Source organism: Pan troglodytes, chromosome X, assembly GCF_028858775.2.
Source record: "Pan troglodytes isolate AG18354 chromosome X, NHGRI_mPanTro3-v2.0_pri, whole genome shotgun sequence".
Taxonomy (NCBI): domain Eukaryota; kingdom Metazoa; phylum Chordata; class Mammalia; order Primates; family Hominidae; genus Pan; species Pan troglodytes.
In genome coordinates, this window is record NC_072421.2 from 150,454,895 (window position 1) to 150,469,802 (window position 14,908).

General features: G+C 46.2%; 1 protein-coding gene across 12 annotated transcripts in view; it reads left to right on the forward strand.

The window, feature by feature from the left end:
* The window catches only part of ZNF185 (zinc finger protein 185 with LIM domain), a 75,530-nt gene extending 69,954 nt beyond the window's left edge, over positions 1-5,576 (forward strand). For all 12 annotated transcript variants that reach the window (XM_016944473.2, XM_063804736.1, XM_016944482.2 and 9 more), the window contains 3 exons: positions 1,478-1,580; positions 2,539-2,637; positions 3,370-5,576. In XM_016944473.2, the coding sequence (XP_016799962.1) occupies positions 1,478-1,580; positions 2,539-2,637 (202 nt within the window). In that variant the 3' untranslated portion in view covers positions 3,370-5,576. The remainder of the gene's footprint in view (positions 1-1,477; positions 1,581-2,538; positions 2,638-3,369) is intronic.
* The last annotated feature ends 9,332 nt before the right edge of the window (positions 5,577-14,908 follow it).

The window sequence follows — 14,908 nt, forward strand, 5'->3', positions numbered from 1 at the left end:
AATACGGCAGACCCAGGACTAAACCCCAGGGCCCTGACTACTCCCAGGTTAGGGATGTTTCTACTCTGCCATCTGGCTTCTCATTGATGGGCAGATCTAAATTCATGTGGATGACATTCAGAGACCAAAGCTACATTGGGGAGGAAAAGGAAGGAAGTAAGAGGGTTAAGATAAAGAGAATCCTACCGGGCCCCAGAGGCAAACATATAGGAGCAGACAAGCATATGGGGCCCGGGAATCTCCTCCACTATAGCTGAAGAAGCAGGTGGTTCTAAGTAACTACAGATTACTTGGTGAGGCACATCAGCAGATGAAGTCTTAGCAGAGAAGGGCAGGTTGGTCAGAAACCTGAGAGTTAACCACCTACATAGGAGCAAATGGAATGAGGCTTCCAATTCTAGTGGAGTGACAAACCAGATACTCTAGGGGACCCCCCTTTCCATTGCACAACTACTAAATCCAGAATCAGTCATTACTGATCCATTGCTAGGCTTGGAGGAAGGAAGGGGACTCTCTAGGGACAATCTCAGTCACTTGCACACATGCATATGCACAGACACACATGCACGCACACAAAGAACAGCTGTGAGCTGGTGCTGCTGGTGGTGAAAGAAGCAGGAGGAGCAGGACTGCGCTGAGGGCAAGGATTTCAAGCAGCACTGCTGTCCAGAGTGAACCCTGGGCCAGCAGCAGGATGGTGGGCCACACCCAAGCTGCCCGTGGCACTTCTGGGTCCTCCGACAGAGCTAATGTGGATCTAGATTGTTAATGTCCCCCCGCCCCTTGGGCTCCTGTCAGAAGCAGACCCAAATCTCTGGAAGAAAGTACCCTGAATTTTGGCTTGTAGGATCAGATCAAGCAGTTACTTTCAGGAAGTGCAGTCTGAGGAAGAAAAGCAGAGGTGACTCTCAGAAACAGGCATCCTGGAACTGGAAAGATGCTCAACCCAGGAGTCAGTATCTAGAACTTCAGTGTCGGATCTGAGTAGGCTCTACAGACAGAGCATGAAGGGTGGGTCCAGGAGTATAGGCAGGGGCAGGGCTCAGTTGGCCCAGGCGTGAGGAGAAGGGCCATCAAGACGGGGCCAGGCAGGGCACACAATGACATGTCTCCTGTAGGAGAAGGCATTGGTCTTCCTGCTCTAGAGGGTAGCAGGCCCCAGCGGATAATCCAAGCAGAAGGTCAGGGGGAGGCAAACTGTCTGGAATAAGTATCATATCAGGACACCTACAGGAGACATGTCATTGTGAGCTGGAAAAAGATGCATGACTAGTTTTTGGAAATAATGCAGAGGTCTACAGCAGGCTGAGAACTGATCTGGCCCAGGGCTGTGCTGCACACCACAGAAAACAGTGGCATCCTGGGGATCCTGACAGCAAACCTGGGCCTGGCTGCACCAAACTGGAAGGTCTGGCTGTGTCACATCAGAGGTCTGTACACCAGCCTGACCACCGGGTTATTGTTCTTCATCTCACAGGACAACTGGAGGGATCTGTACTTACTGCAACCGTGAGATCCGAGACTGTCCAAAGATTACCCTAGAACATCTTGGTATCTGCTGCCATGAATATTGCTTTAAGGTAAAAAAGAGGTGGAAGACACCTTGAGCTAGGCGGTAACTCCTGATCACGTGCTGCTGAGAACGTTTTGTAGAGTGCGGGAGTCTTACGGGTTCAGAGACTGTGGAGAAGGCTTGATCTCCATATACAATTGCACATAGTCGCAGAGGCTTTGCACAACTGGGAGCTGAATGAGCTTCCAAGTCTAAGACAGTAGATGAGTGTTGGTGGTTCTGCATGCTTAGTACTGTAGGGAAGACAAAAGAGGTCTTTTCAGGAAAGACTATTCCTGGCAGAGGGCCAGCAAGTGCAAAAGCCCTGGGGCAGAAGCACTAGAGTGTTCTAGCTTGCGTGGGAGAATGGCAGGAGTGACAGGGTGGGCTAGATCATGTAGGCCTTGGCGGGCACAGAGTTTGGATTTTATTCTAAGTGACATTGGGGTCCCCATTCTCCACAGTGTGTGGCACTTTGTAACCCCAGGTTGTTGGTTCCAATCCATTTAGGGTGTCACCTCTGGGTGCACTAAGAAAAACAACCCTCCCCTTTGCCTTGACAGAATGTTAGGCAGGCTTCTGTCCTCCCCACAGGGCCTGAACTTTGCTTGCTCCTGGTTAAGTAAGTGCTGCAATGCAGAACATGCCCCACTTAGCAGCTTCTCCTGAGAACCGGCTGACCACAGGGAAACACATTTCTGGTCAAATCATGCCAAACAGGTTCCCCTTTGCTTGCCCACTGGCCCTTGAAAGTAGCTGAGCTGCTAGCTGTGCTTACTACTCCCTACTGAAAAAAAAGGCTTTTTTTTGTATTATTTTGTGATGTTTTTTGTATTATTTTGTGATGTTTGCAAGTCCTGAGGTCCAGGATGTGCCACGGGCTCACAGCATCTGCTCGCCCACCTTGTTCAGGCATCCCCTTCCCATTCCACTCATTCCTCTTGCTTTGCTTTGTGTGTTGACCTCCAGCTTGCTTTTCTTTTCAGTGTGGGATTTGCAGTAAACCGATGGGTGATCTCCTGGATCAGATCTTCATTCACCGTGACACCATTCACTGTGGGAAATGCTATGAAAAGCTCTTCTAGGTGGGTGCTGGCACTGCAAAGGACAAGTGGCCAAGAGACTCATTAAGGAGTAGAGATGCACCCTGGTCTCTCCTGGAGTCTCAGCCCCAGACACAGCTATCTTTCTTGGCTCTTCCTTATGTTCAGGGGGCCTTGTGTCCTCATGTCCCTATGCCTTGTGATACTTTGAGATGTTAGGTGGCATGGACAAAGGCCCTCTATGAGGACACTTCCAAATCACACCTTCCGTCAAGCACCTGAGCCGAGCCCTCTAGCTACCCTGGGATACTCGCTCGGCCGCTGTTGTTAGCCCCATTTTGCAACAAGGAAATAAAGATATAGAAAGGGAGGGGACCTGGAGAAACCCAGGTAGAATCAGGACCTCACCCCAGGTCTTTGGATTCTTGTCCAGGGCTCTCTGTTCACTGTCACTCGCATAGCTTCAGATCAGGACTGCATAGCCATGGTGCTCAGTGAAACAAGCCTCTGGGCCACATTATGAGAACTGCCTGAAGATGTGTGTTTGCATGCTCATAGCCAGTGGAATTTATCACGGTGTCTGAGCACAGAGCAGAATATATCCCTTGAAGGCAGTAGCAACCAGGCTTTCCACTAGCTCCATGCTGATGGTCTTCTCTCCAGAAGACACACCTTGAGCTAGGTGGTAACTCCTGATAACTGGAGCAGTCACCCACCCTGAGGGCCTCTAGCTGATGTGTTTCCAGTCTCATGGCTACTTCTGTTTTCTTTTAGCGCCCCCCCCACCGCCAGGCTGATCAGAAGCTGATGACTCGTGGACAAATTTGGCTGTCCCCAGTTTTGCCCCAAGTTGCTGTCTCCCCTTCCCTCACCTCCTCCCTCCCTGTTTGATTTCTTCATGCTTTTGCCCTTCTCAAGTTGAAGTTGCATACATCCAATATCGTATCTTAATGATGCTATGATAATTGCTTGTGTGTGTAGCTTCTTATAGCTTAGAAAGCGCTTTATGTCCATGATGTCATTTCAGGCTCAACCAAAGAGGATCAAACAGGAATTCCATCTTGGCTTCCCTAAGACAGATTGGCTTTCTAATGAGTTTAAGTGGGCAGAAGTGTAGGGTTCAGTGTGTCCTGACTCCCTTGAGGCTTATAATGGGCCAAGTTGAAGACTGTTGATGATCCCTGGTGGGTAAATTGCAGACATCAAATGCTAGGGATTGGCATAGGCTAGTGTTTAGCTTGTCTATTTGCCATATCTATTTTTTTTAAATTTCCATACACTTGTAAAAGTAGTTAGTTGCTTTTGATTGAGTTATATAGCAGTTTTTCATTTGGTTTTCCACTCACCTTTCACTATATTTGAGTGTTCCCTTACAGGTATGTTGGCATGTGTTGGAAAATTTACACAATTAGGTTTAAATTCAGTAGGATGTGATTTTAGGATGCTACTGATCAAAGTGATACCTGTGTCTGTTGGAATCTTGATAGCTGATTAATTTGCCCTCAATTCTGCTCCCTGAACTTCACACATAAATCTTCCCAAGTGGGTTTTAGGGTGTATAGATCCCAGCAGGATTAAGGAGGTGGAAAAGCAGCTAACATTTCTTGAGGCTCTACCACATAGCAGGCACTGTCACAAAGTAATGGCATTAATCCCCATAATAATCCTGTGAAGGTGATATTCTCATCCCATCTTAGACATGAGGATATTGGAACTCAGAGAGGTGGCTATTGCATTGCGCAGAACTCTACAGAGCCCATGCTCTTCCCAGAGCAGCACCCACAAAAGCAAGCATTGATTTTGTGCTCAGTGTGTGCCAAGCACTGTGCAGAGGGTACACAGTTCCTGCCAGGTTAACACCCTCCCTTCAGGCCTCCCAAAGGCATAGGCTTGCAAAGAGCAGAAGGTGTGAAATCACACTCTTCCTCTGGGCATCCTGGATCCCTGAATTATCCCCCCCCCATGAAGTACTTCAAGGGCCAAGCTGCCCCTTTCCCTCCTCTCCACCCATGAAAATGCCTCCAAACTGAGATGCTTTCAGCTGAGAACAGATTTGACTCACAGACATTACCAAAGAGGAGCTTGTGAATCCAGGAAAAGCTCCAGGGGGCTAGCTGATCTGAGCAGAGAGCTTTCAGTGACCCATTTTCCTGTCTAGACTCTGCCTTAAGCTAGTGGCAACTGCTGGGGCCCCAGGTACTTGGGACATGGAAACTCGTTGGATGGCTGGGCAGATGTAAGCCTGTCCATGCAGTCAGCCGACCCTCTGCTCAGGTTCAGCTGGACTCTGCCATCTGTGGGCCCAGCATCACTCTGTAAGTTCCTTGAAAGGAAGAACAACCTTAGAGTATTTCTGATACAAAATGAGGGCCTCTGCTCTTGATTTAATTACAAAATGTCTACGTCTTTCTCCAGTTTCTGAGCCCTATGCACATTGGCTGTGGACTTGTTCTTCCTGCCAAATGATCCGAGAGGAACATTCCATTTATTTGTATTGGATTTCCTCTGGAGGGCATGTACCCACACTAAATACCAACTGCTCTTCCTCAGCTGTAGTCCCCAACATCAGACTTGGCACATGGTGGACACTAACACACAGGTACTCAATGAATGAGTGAAGGAAATAAAAGTCACCCCGTTGGTGAGAACGGCTATCCCTGAGTCTCAGTGCAGGCCCAGTGGATGAAAGGCAAGGTAAAGAGGCCCAAGATAGGCTGGCTTCCCCCGTTCAAGGTATAGTCTGCCTTTAAGGGAGTTTTAGAACCAACATGCAAGACATTGAAAGAAATCTTGCAAGAGCCATTATTGACTTAGATCCAAAACAGCCTCTCTCATGTCTAAAAAGGCACAGAATTTTGCAGATCTGAGGAAGAGGGATGCATTACCTTTTTGCTTCTTTTCAATTGCTTAGTGTTTCTAATCATACTTAATCCACACTAATGTGCACAATTATAATAAATGGTAAGATATCACATGTGTCAGTGTTAAAGTTTTCTTTCGAAGTGTAATAACTTGGTGTATTCAGCTGTGTGATTTCTTTATTCCTATTGCCTGAAGCCATTCTCTGTACAAAAGTAAACAAGTACTTAATAGCAAGCTCTAGACACTGGGCATGCACAGGAACTGTGGAATTCTAGACACATCAAATCTTAATGAAGAATATTGTATTGTGGCGGCAGAGAGGGGGGGCGGTCCATCCTTCTCATGATTACCACTGCAGACAGACAGCCACCTAGTCATTAGTGCCCACCGCCAGTGACCAGGAGCTCAGTTCCTTACAAGCCCCTGCTGTCTGTGGTTTTAGAAGATGCATTCTTCAGTTGAGTTAAAGTCCATTTCTGTATGTCACCCACTGGTGGTCTTTAATCCCTCTGCTAGATGCCGGCTCTTAAAATAGATGAAAATACTTCTCAGATTCTGTCTTGGTCAACTCTTCTCACATTTAAACACCCCTGGTCCCTCTAACTCTTCCTTGACAGTAATTCTGAATACACATCTCTCAAAGGCCCTCCTCAAAGGTGACCCCAACACATACTCCAACTCATTCCTCTAGATGTGTACCAATGTAATCTGCATGCGATCCAAGTCTTGATTCAACCCAGGGACAGGAAAGGGTGATCAGGAAGTCCAAAGATAGACATAATACTCCGAGAACTCCTTCTGCCACTGAGTAGGGGCCTCAGGGCCATTGGACTAGTGTCCCTCTAGCTATTTTCTCACCCCAACTTTGGCCTTCATCTTGTTACAATGGGAAGGAAGGAAGAGCTTTTACTAATTCAAATGACAAGGACTGCAACAGTAGCTCCTAACTAGGTATTTGTAGGACTTTTAATTGGTGACAGTGTGACACAAAGACCTAAAGGAAAAATAGGGGAGGGTCATTCTGAAACAGCAAGTCGATCCTATTGTTGGGCCTCCTCCATTACCATGACTCCTCCTTTCTATCCCAGGTTTGTATCTGTGACGGTCTCCTACCCATGCATCTCTGTGTCCTCTGGGGACTGCTCCTTGCTTAGGATTGTGTTTGGCCTGTGGATTTTCCTCCCCAGAATGTATTCCTCTTGTGAAACTTCTCTGTACAGTATCCTCTGCCTGTGAAGGTCCCAAACCTGCTTCTGAATGCCTTCTTCCCACTGTCCTCTGCCTCCTAATGCCTTCTGCTCCTGGCTCCTTGCACAGTGCCTTCTACCTGCAGATGCCTTCTGCTCTCTGATCTCTGCTGCTGAGTTTGTTCATCACCTAGGGCCCAGCCAATGAGGCCTATCTGCACGAGGGCTTCTGCCTGTAATTGCCCTTGCCATAGTGTGCTTTGCTTAGTTAGTCTTACTTAAGGTCTATTGATTTTCTTGTTTGTAAAGAACCACATCATAGACTTTTTTAAAAAAAATCATTTTATTGATTTTTTTCTATTATTTTCTGCTCTCTGTTTCATTAATGTCGCCTTTAATCTTTGTCATTTCTTCCCTTCTACTTGCTTTGGATTTACTTTGCTCTTCTTTTTCTAGTTCCTTTAAGTTGTAAAGTTAGGTTATTGATTGGAGATCCTTCTTTCTTTTTTTTTTTTTTTTTTTTTGAGACAGGGTGTTACCCTGTTCCCAGGCTGGTGTGCAGTGGCACAGTCATGGCTCACTGTAGCCTTGACCTCCTGGGCACAGGCAATCCTGCCACTTAAACCTCCTGAGTAGCTGGGACTACAGGCACGTGCCACCATGCCTGGCTAATTTTTTCCTTTGAATTTTTTTGTAGAGGTGGGGTTTGGCCATGTTGCCCAGGCTGGTCTAGAACTCCTGGGCTCAATGAGTCTTCCCACCTTGACCTCCCAAAGTGCTAGGATTACAAGTGTGAGCCACCATGCCCGGCCAATATCTTTCTTCTTGAATGTATGCATGTACAGCTGGAAATTGTTCTGTGAGCACTTCTCTAGCTGCATGTTGTGTTTTCCTTTTCATTCATCTCAAAGGTTTTCTAATTCCCCTTATCACTTCTTATTTGATCCACTGGTTATTTTGGAGTTTGTTGTTTAATGTGGGTTCCCCAAATTTCCTTCAGTTATCAGTTTCTAATTTCATTCCATTATGGTAGGTTAACACACTTTGCATAACTTCAACATTTTAAAATTTGTGCAGGCTTGTTTTATAGCCCTTTGCTTTGCTGTGAATGTGTTCTTCATGGGGTTCTCCCTGCACAGCTGCGGTCACTGCCTGTGACCACTCTCCACTCTGCCCTCTGCCTTCACAGCCTCTCTGAATAATGCACCCTGCTTGAGAACTGCCTCTCCCTCTCTCTGAAAGTCTGCTGCACATTGCTCTTCATTTCTGAGGCCCACTGTACACTGTGCTCCGCATTGTGCAAGCTGTCCAGTTGTGAGCTTGCTGCAACGTGGCATGCATAATGCTTGGCTGCCAGATCACCTCCTTATCATGTCCTCTGCCTGTAGTGCCCTTGGCAGATCCCCCTGCTTCAGTATCTCCTCCCACAAATGTCTTCTGCCCATTGATGCCTTCTTTTGATCAGCACCTTGATGTTCCAGTTGGTCACTTAATCACTCAACAAGCATTGATTGGATGTCTACCCATGTGCCAGATGTGGGGGCCCCAGTAAAGTAGACACAGTTTGTATTTCTGTGGAGCTCACAGTGTAAGAGGAGAGGAGTAAACCAAACATCCCACAACAAAATACTGTTGTGATAAGTGCTCTGAACAAAACATACAGGGTATGTTTTGGAGACAGGGTCAAGGCCCTCACTGCAGCCTTGACCTATATGCTATAATATAGTGACCTACTCTGGGCTGCTTGGTTATCGGGGGAACCCGCCCCCAATATTTCAACGTAAGTTCTTTCTGTTTTCCATAAGTGTCAGCCAGCTGAGAAATAGAAAGAGTACAAAGAGAGGAATTTTATAGCTGGGCCTCCGGGGGTGACATCACATATCGGTAGGACTGTGATGCCCACCTGAGCCGCAAAACTAGTAAGTTTTTATTAAGGATTTCAAAAGGGGAGGGGGTGTACAAATGGGGAGTAGGTCACATGCTTTAAGGGGCAAAAAGCAGAACAAAGATCACATGCTTCTGAGGAAACAGAGCAAGGACAAAATCAGAACTCCTGATAACGGTCTATGTTCAGCTGTGCATGTATTGTCTTGATAAACATCTTAACAGAAAACAGGGTTCAAGAGCAGAGAACCAGTCTGACCTCAAATTTACCAGGGCTGGGGGTTTCCCAATCCTAGTAAGCCTGAGGGTACTGCAGGAGACCAGGGCGTATTTCTGTCCTTATCTCAACCTCATAAGACAGACACTCCCAGAGCGGCCGTTTATAGACCTCCCCACAGGAATGCATTCCTTTCCCAGGGTCTTAATTATTAATATTCCTTGCTAGGAAAAGAATTTAGTGATATCTTCCCTACTTGCACGTCTGTTTATAGGCTCTCTGCAAGAAGAAAAATATGGCTCTATTCTGCCCGACCCCACAGGCAGTCAGACCTTATGGTTGTCTTCCCTTGTTCCCTAAAAATCGCTGTTACTCTGTTCTTTTTCAAGGTGCACTGATTTCATATTGTTCAAACACACATGTTTTACAATCAGTTTGTACAGTTAACACAATAGTGGTCCTGAGTGGACCTGATGTATATTCTCGGCTTACGAAGATAACAGGATTAAGAGATTAAAGACCGGCATAAGAAATTATAAAAGCATTAATTTTGGGAGCTGATAAATGTCCATACTAAAATGAAATCTTCACAATTTATGTTCCTCTGCTGTGGCTCCAGCCGGTCCCTCTGTTCAGGGTCTCTGACTTCCTGCAACATCTCTCCCTTTCTTTTTGAACATAACAGGATTAAGAGATTAAAGACAGGCATAAGAAATTATGAAAGTATTAATTTTGGGAACTGATAAATGTCCATGTTAAAATGAAATCTTCACAATTTGTGTTCCTCTGCCACGGCTCCAGCTGGTCTCTCCATTCGGGGTCCCTGACTTCCCACAACACTTAGTCAGGGAAGCTTTTTTACATTTTTGTTTTTAGAGACAGATTCTTACTCTGTCACCCAGGCTGGAGAGCAGTGGCATGGTCATAGCTCACTGCAACCTCAACCTCCTGGGCTCAAGCAGTTATCCAGGCTCAGCCACCTGAGTTGCTGAGACTACAGATGCACATACCACCACATCTAACAGAGAAGCTTTTCACAAGGACATGATATTTGGCTTTAGTATGAGTTTGCTATACAAAAGGAGGCTATCTTCCAGGCCCTCTTTAATGTTCCCCTACACTCAGCTCCACCCCTCAAGGCTACTCACTTTCCTTGTACAGTGCATCAAGCCTTCTGTGGGGCACTGGGGATACATCAATGAGCAAGACAGACAATCTGTGAATTTGTGGAGTGACCATCTCATGGGGAGAAAGACAAAGCAACAATCCTATTTCAGTCGCAATAGCTAAAGGAGCACAGAGGTGTGTCACCTGGATTTCTGGGGCTAAGGATGGTATTCTGGGGGAGGTGACCTCTGAACTGAAACCTGAAGGATGAGAAAGAATCATTCATTCATTCATCCATTTAATAATTTAAATATTTCCTGAGCACCCACTGTGGGCCACACACTATAGTAGGCACTGAGGACACACCAGTGACAAATCAGACAAAGACCCTGTCCTTCTGGTCAATGATAGGAAGCAGGTGCTAAATAAACATGAAAGTCTTTACTCTTTTTTCATTTTCTTTTGAACCCACTTCTTTGAGGCTCTCACCTCCACCATGGTACTAAAAATGCTAGTGCTAAGGTCCCCAATGACCACCACATTGCTAGACCCCATGCACACTTCTCAGGCCTCATTGACTGAGCAGCAGCGTTTGGTCCAGTGGGCATGTATTAGTTTGTTCTCACACTGCTATAAAGAAATACCTGAGACTGGGTAATTTATAAAGGAAAGAGGTTTAATTGACTCACAGTTCCACATGGCTGGGAGGCCTCAGGAAACTTACAATCATGGCAGAAGGTGATGGGGATGCAGGCACCTTCTTCACAAGGCTGCAGGAGAGAGAAGTACAAGCAGGGGAAATGCCAACGCTTATAAAGCCATCACATATCTGAGAAGTCACTATCACGAGAACAGCATGGGGGGAACTGCCCCCATTATCCAGTCACTTCCCTCTCTCAACATGTGGGAATTATGGCTCCCTCCCTTGATGTGTGGGGATTACAATTCGTGATTAGATTTGGATGGGGACACAGAGCCAAACCATATCAGATCCATTCCCTTTGCTAGGCCTCTAGGCCCATTCTGCCTTTCCTTCCACCTCACTGGTCACTCCTTTTCTATCTCCATTGCTGGTTCTTTCTCATCATCCCATTCTCTCAACTTTGGAGTACTCTAGGACTTTGTTCTTGGACCCCTTTGCTTTTCTATCTGCACTCACTGCGTTGTATCACTGGGGTCCAGGCTTCAACAGATATAGTATACACTGCCTCCTTCTGGAATTGCAGCTGCTCCAGCCCACATCATCTTCCTGAACTTCAGACTTGTGTTTCAACTTCCCACAGCTCATTTCCACCTGGGGAGTCTAATTGTCATTTCATACTCAACCATGGAAGCCATGCTCTATGCATTGCCATCCACAGCTCCGTAAATGGCAGTCCCATTCTTCAGCTTGCATAGACCAAAACCTACACATCACCTGCTGATCTCCCACTGCACTTCCAGCCCATCAGCCTAGCCTGTTAACTCTCCCTGCCAAACAGATCCAGAGGCAAACCATTTCTCCCCACCTTCACCATAAACATATTGTCCCCTAATCCCCCATGTGGATGATTGCAATAACCTAAGCAATCATCTTTCCTTCCTTCCCACCCCGAAGTGTACCCCAGCATGGCTGCAAGAGTGAAGAGTTTCAATCCGATCACATCCCTCTTCTGCTCCATACCTTCCCCAGGCCTCATTTTACTTGGACTAAAAGCCAGAGTCCTCAAGGTGGCTGGCCAAGCAGGTGCTGCTTTATCCAGTCCCCACCACCTTTCCTTCTTACTCATACCATTCCAGGCATTCTCTGGCCTTGAGCTGTGTGCTGGTTGTCTCTTCTGCCTGGAATGCTCATCTCCCAGATGCCCACGTGGCCATCTCCCTTGCGTCCTTCACATCTCTGCTCAGATGCTACCTTCTTCCTGATCACCTTCATGGACCATCCAATTTAAAATTCTGTGCACACCCATAACACTCCTTATACCTGCTTCCTTGCTTTTTCTCTGTAGCACTTATCACAATCTAACATACTACATGTTTTCTTCTTATTTTATTGTTTGTATTTCCTTACTTAAATGAAATCTCCATGAGAGATTTTTGTCCTTTTGCTCCACTGCTGAATTCCCAGTGCCTATAATAGTGCCCTGCACATAGTAGGTGCTCAGTAAATGTTGACTAAATGAATGCATAAAATAGATGATTTCAGACAAGTTCTGTAAAATTATAAAGCAGAACGAGCTAGAGCTCTGGTCTCCACATGCTAAATATGGTCTCCACATCCCACGTTAGGCTACTTGTGTTTAAATAGAAATCAACTAAAATACATTTTAAAAATCCAGTTTCTCAGTCACACTAGCTCCATTTCAAGTGCCTAGTAACCACACATGGCTAGAGACTACCCTATTGGGCAGCACAGGCCTAGAATATTTCCATTCCCACAAGTTTTCCAGGTAGAGGGGCCAGTAAGGGCAGAGGCCCTGAGATAAGATTAAGAGCCAGGTGTGTTTGAGGGACTAGCCAGTGGGGCTAGAGGGTGGTAAACACACAGCAGAGTGGGGGCCAGATCATGTAGGGTTTGCAGGCCATGGTTAGAAGTTTGAGTTTTAGTCTAAGTGATATGGGAAGCCATCCATGGCTTCTGAGCAAAGAAATGATGTCATTTGATTTCTGATTTTTAAAAATCACTATGAGTTATATTTGGAGAATGGACTATAGAGGAGCAAGAGGAGAGAGAGAGGAGGCTATTGCACTGCAAGTATCAGTGACGGTGGCCTGGACAGTGATGGCAGTGGTAGAGATAGAAGTGGATGGAGTTTACATGTATTTGGAAGTAGAACTGCAGTACTTGCTGATAATGGAATATGAATCTATGAGGGAAAGAGAAGAAGACAAACTGAGTCTAGTTTTGGAATCAGAGCAATTGGGTAGATGGTGATGCCAGTATCTTGGGTGAGCTCATGAGCAGTTTGGCACTGATTGAATGGTGTGGCTTGGGAGCCAGAGTTTTGTGTTGGGAAAATTGGTATTGAGATGTTCTGTTGCCCAAGTGGAGATGTGGGTTAGGCACTTTGACATATAAGCCTAGAGCTTAAGAGGGAACTGGGCTTAGAAGCAGCCTGCCAATGATAATGAAAGCATGGACAGGCTGAGATCACCAAGGAAGTGAATGTAGATAGTAAAGAGAAGAGGACCCAGGGCACTGAGTCCTGCGGAGAATCAAGCAGAGAAGGAGGAATCAGAAAACTCTACCAGGAGAGGCCAGTGAAGGAGGAGGAAACCCGAAGCATGTGGTATCCCAGGAGCCAAGGGGAAAAAGTGCTTCATGAGGGAAGAATAGTCACCTGGGTCAAATTCTACTGAGATGTTGGTGTAAGTAAGATGAGGACAGAGAATTGACCTTTGGATTCATCAAGATTGAGGTTGTTTGGTCACTTTGTTGAGTCCTTTCAGTAGCAGAATGGGTGAAAACAGTGTTTCAGAGAATCAAGGAGAGCATGGGAGCTGAGAAAGTGTGGGTGGTAGGCATAGACAAGTCTTCAGAGGAGCTTTGCCATGAAGTGGAACAGAAGAACAGGGTGAGAGGTAGAGGGATGTGCTAGTTAATTGTATGTGTCAACTTGACTGGGATAAGGGATGCTCAGATAGCTGGTAAAAACATTATTTCTGGGTGTGTCTGTGAGGGTGTTTCCAGGAGAGAGAGCATTTCTATCAGTACAATGAATAAAGATCACCCTCACCAATGTAGGAAGGCATCATCCAGTTGTTTGAGGGGCCAAATAGAACAAAAAGGTGGAGGGAGAGCAAATTCTTTCTCTCGCTCTCTGTCTCTCTCTCGCTCGCTCATTCTCTCTTTCTCTCTCTTCTTGAGCTGAAACATCTATCTTCTCCTGTCCTCAGACATCAGAGCTCCTGGATCTAAGGCTTTCAGACTCCAAGGTGTACACCAATGGGCCGCGCTCCCCACTCCCTTAGCTTTGGATTAGAAGTAACACCATAAACTCCCCTGGATCTCAGGCCTTTGAACTTGGACTGAATTATTCCACCATCTTTCTCTATTCTACGGCTTGCAGATGGCATATCATAGAATTTGTTGGCCTCCATAATCATGTGTGCCAATTCCCAAAATAATATATCTATCAGCTCCTACTGGTTTTGCTTTTCTGGAGTGCTCTGATTAATGCAAATGGGAATTTGGAGGGTTTGTGTCTGTCCGTGTCATAGGTAAACAAGGAGAGCATTCCTGAGTCCTAACTAAGTCTTATGGGGAAGGGGTATTGTGTTAGTTTCCCAGGCCTGTCATAACAAAGTACTACAAAACGAAAGTCTTAAACAACAGAAATTTATTCTCTCACAGTTTTGGATGCCAGGAGTCCAAGACCAAGGTGTCAGCAGGCTTGGTTCCTTCTGAGGGCTGTGAGGGAAGAATCTGTTCCAAGCCTCTCTTTTTTGCTTGTAGGTGGCCATCTTCTTCCTGTTTTACTTCTCATTATCTTCCTTGTCTGTGTGTCCAAATTTCTTCTTCCTATAGGGACACCTGTCATATTGTAATGGGGCCCACCATAATGCCTTCATTTAACTTTAATTACCTTTTTAAAGACTATCTCTAAACAAGGCCACATTCTGACGTACTGGAGTTAGGACTTCAGCATATGGATTTTGGGGGGAAATAAAATTCAGCCCACCCATAACAGTGTTTTTGTTGTTTTGTTTGTTTGTTTGTTTGCAATAAGTCATTTTCTGGAACACTAAGGGATGGGGGGATTTTGTAACCATTGCTGTTTTCAAGGATCACAGGGCTTGAGTAATGTTCAACATTGTCAGCAGGCACCTGGGGCCAGGAGCAGGGCAGCCAGAGGTGCTAGAGGCCAAAGTGCTCAGAGGACTGACTACTGTGTGCAGGACTGCAGGCGTGGGAGGCAGGCCCTGCTCTGGGCTCCATGAGGAGGGGATAGGGTCTGGAGGAAGATAGTAGCCTTGAGAGAGGCTGCCCCCAAATGCTGGGTGTCTTTGGATGGGGAAAAGCTCAGAGGGCAGAGTGTAAGCCCAGGCCCAGAGCCAGCCGAACCTCTGGGGCCCA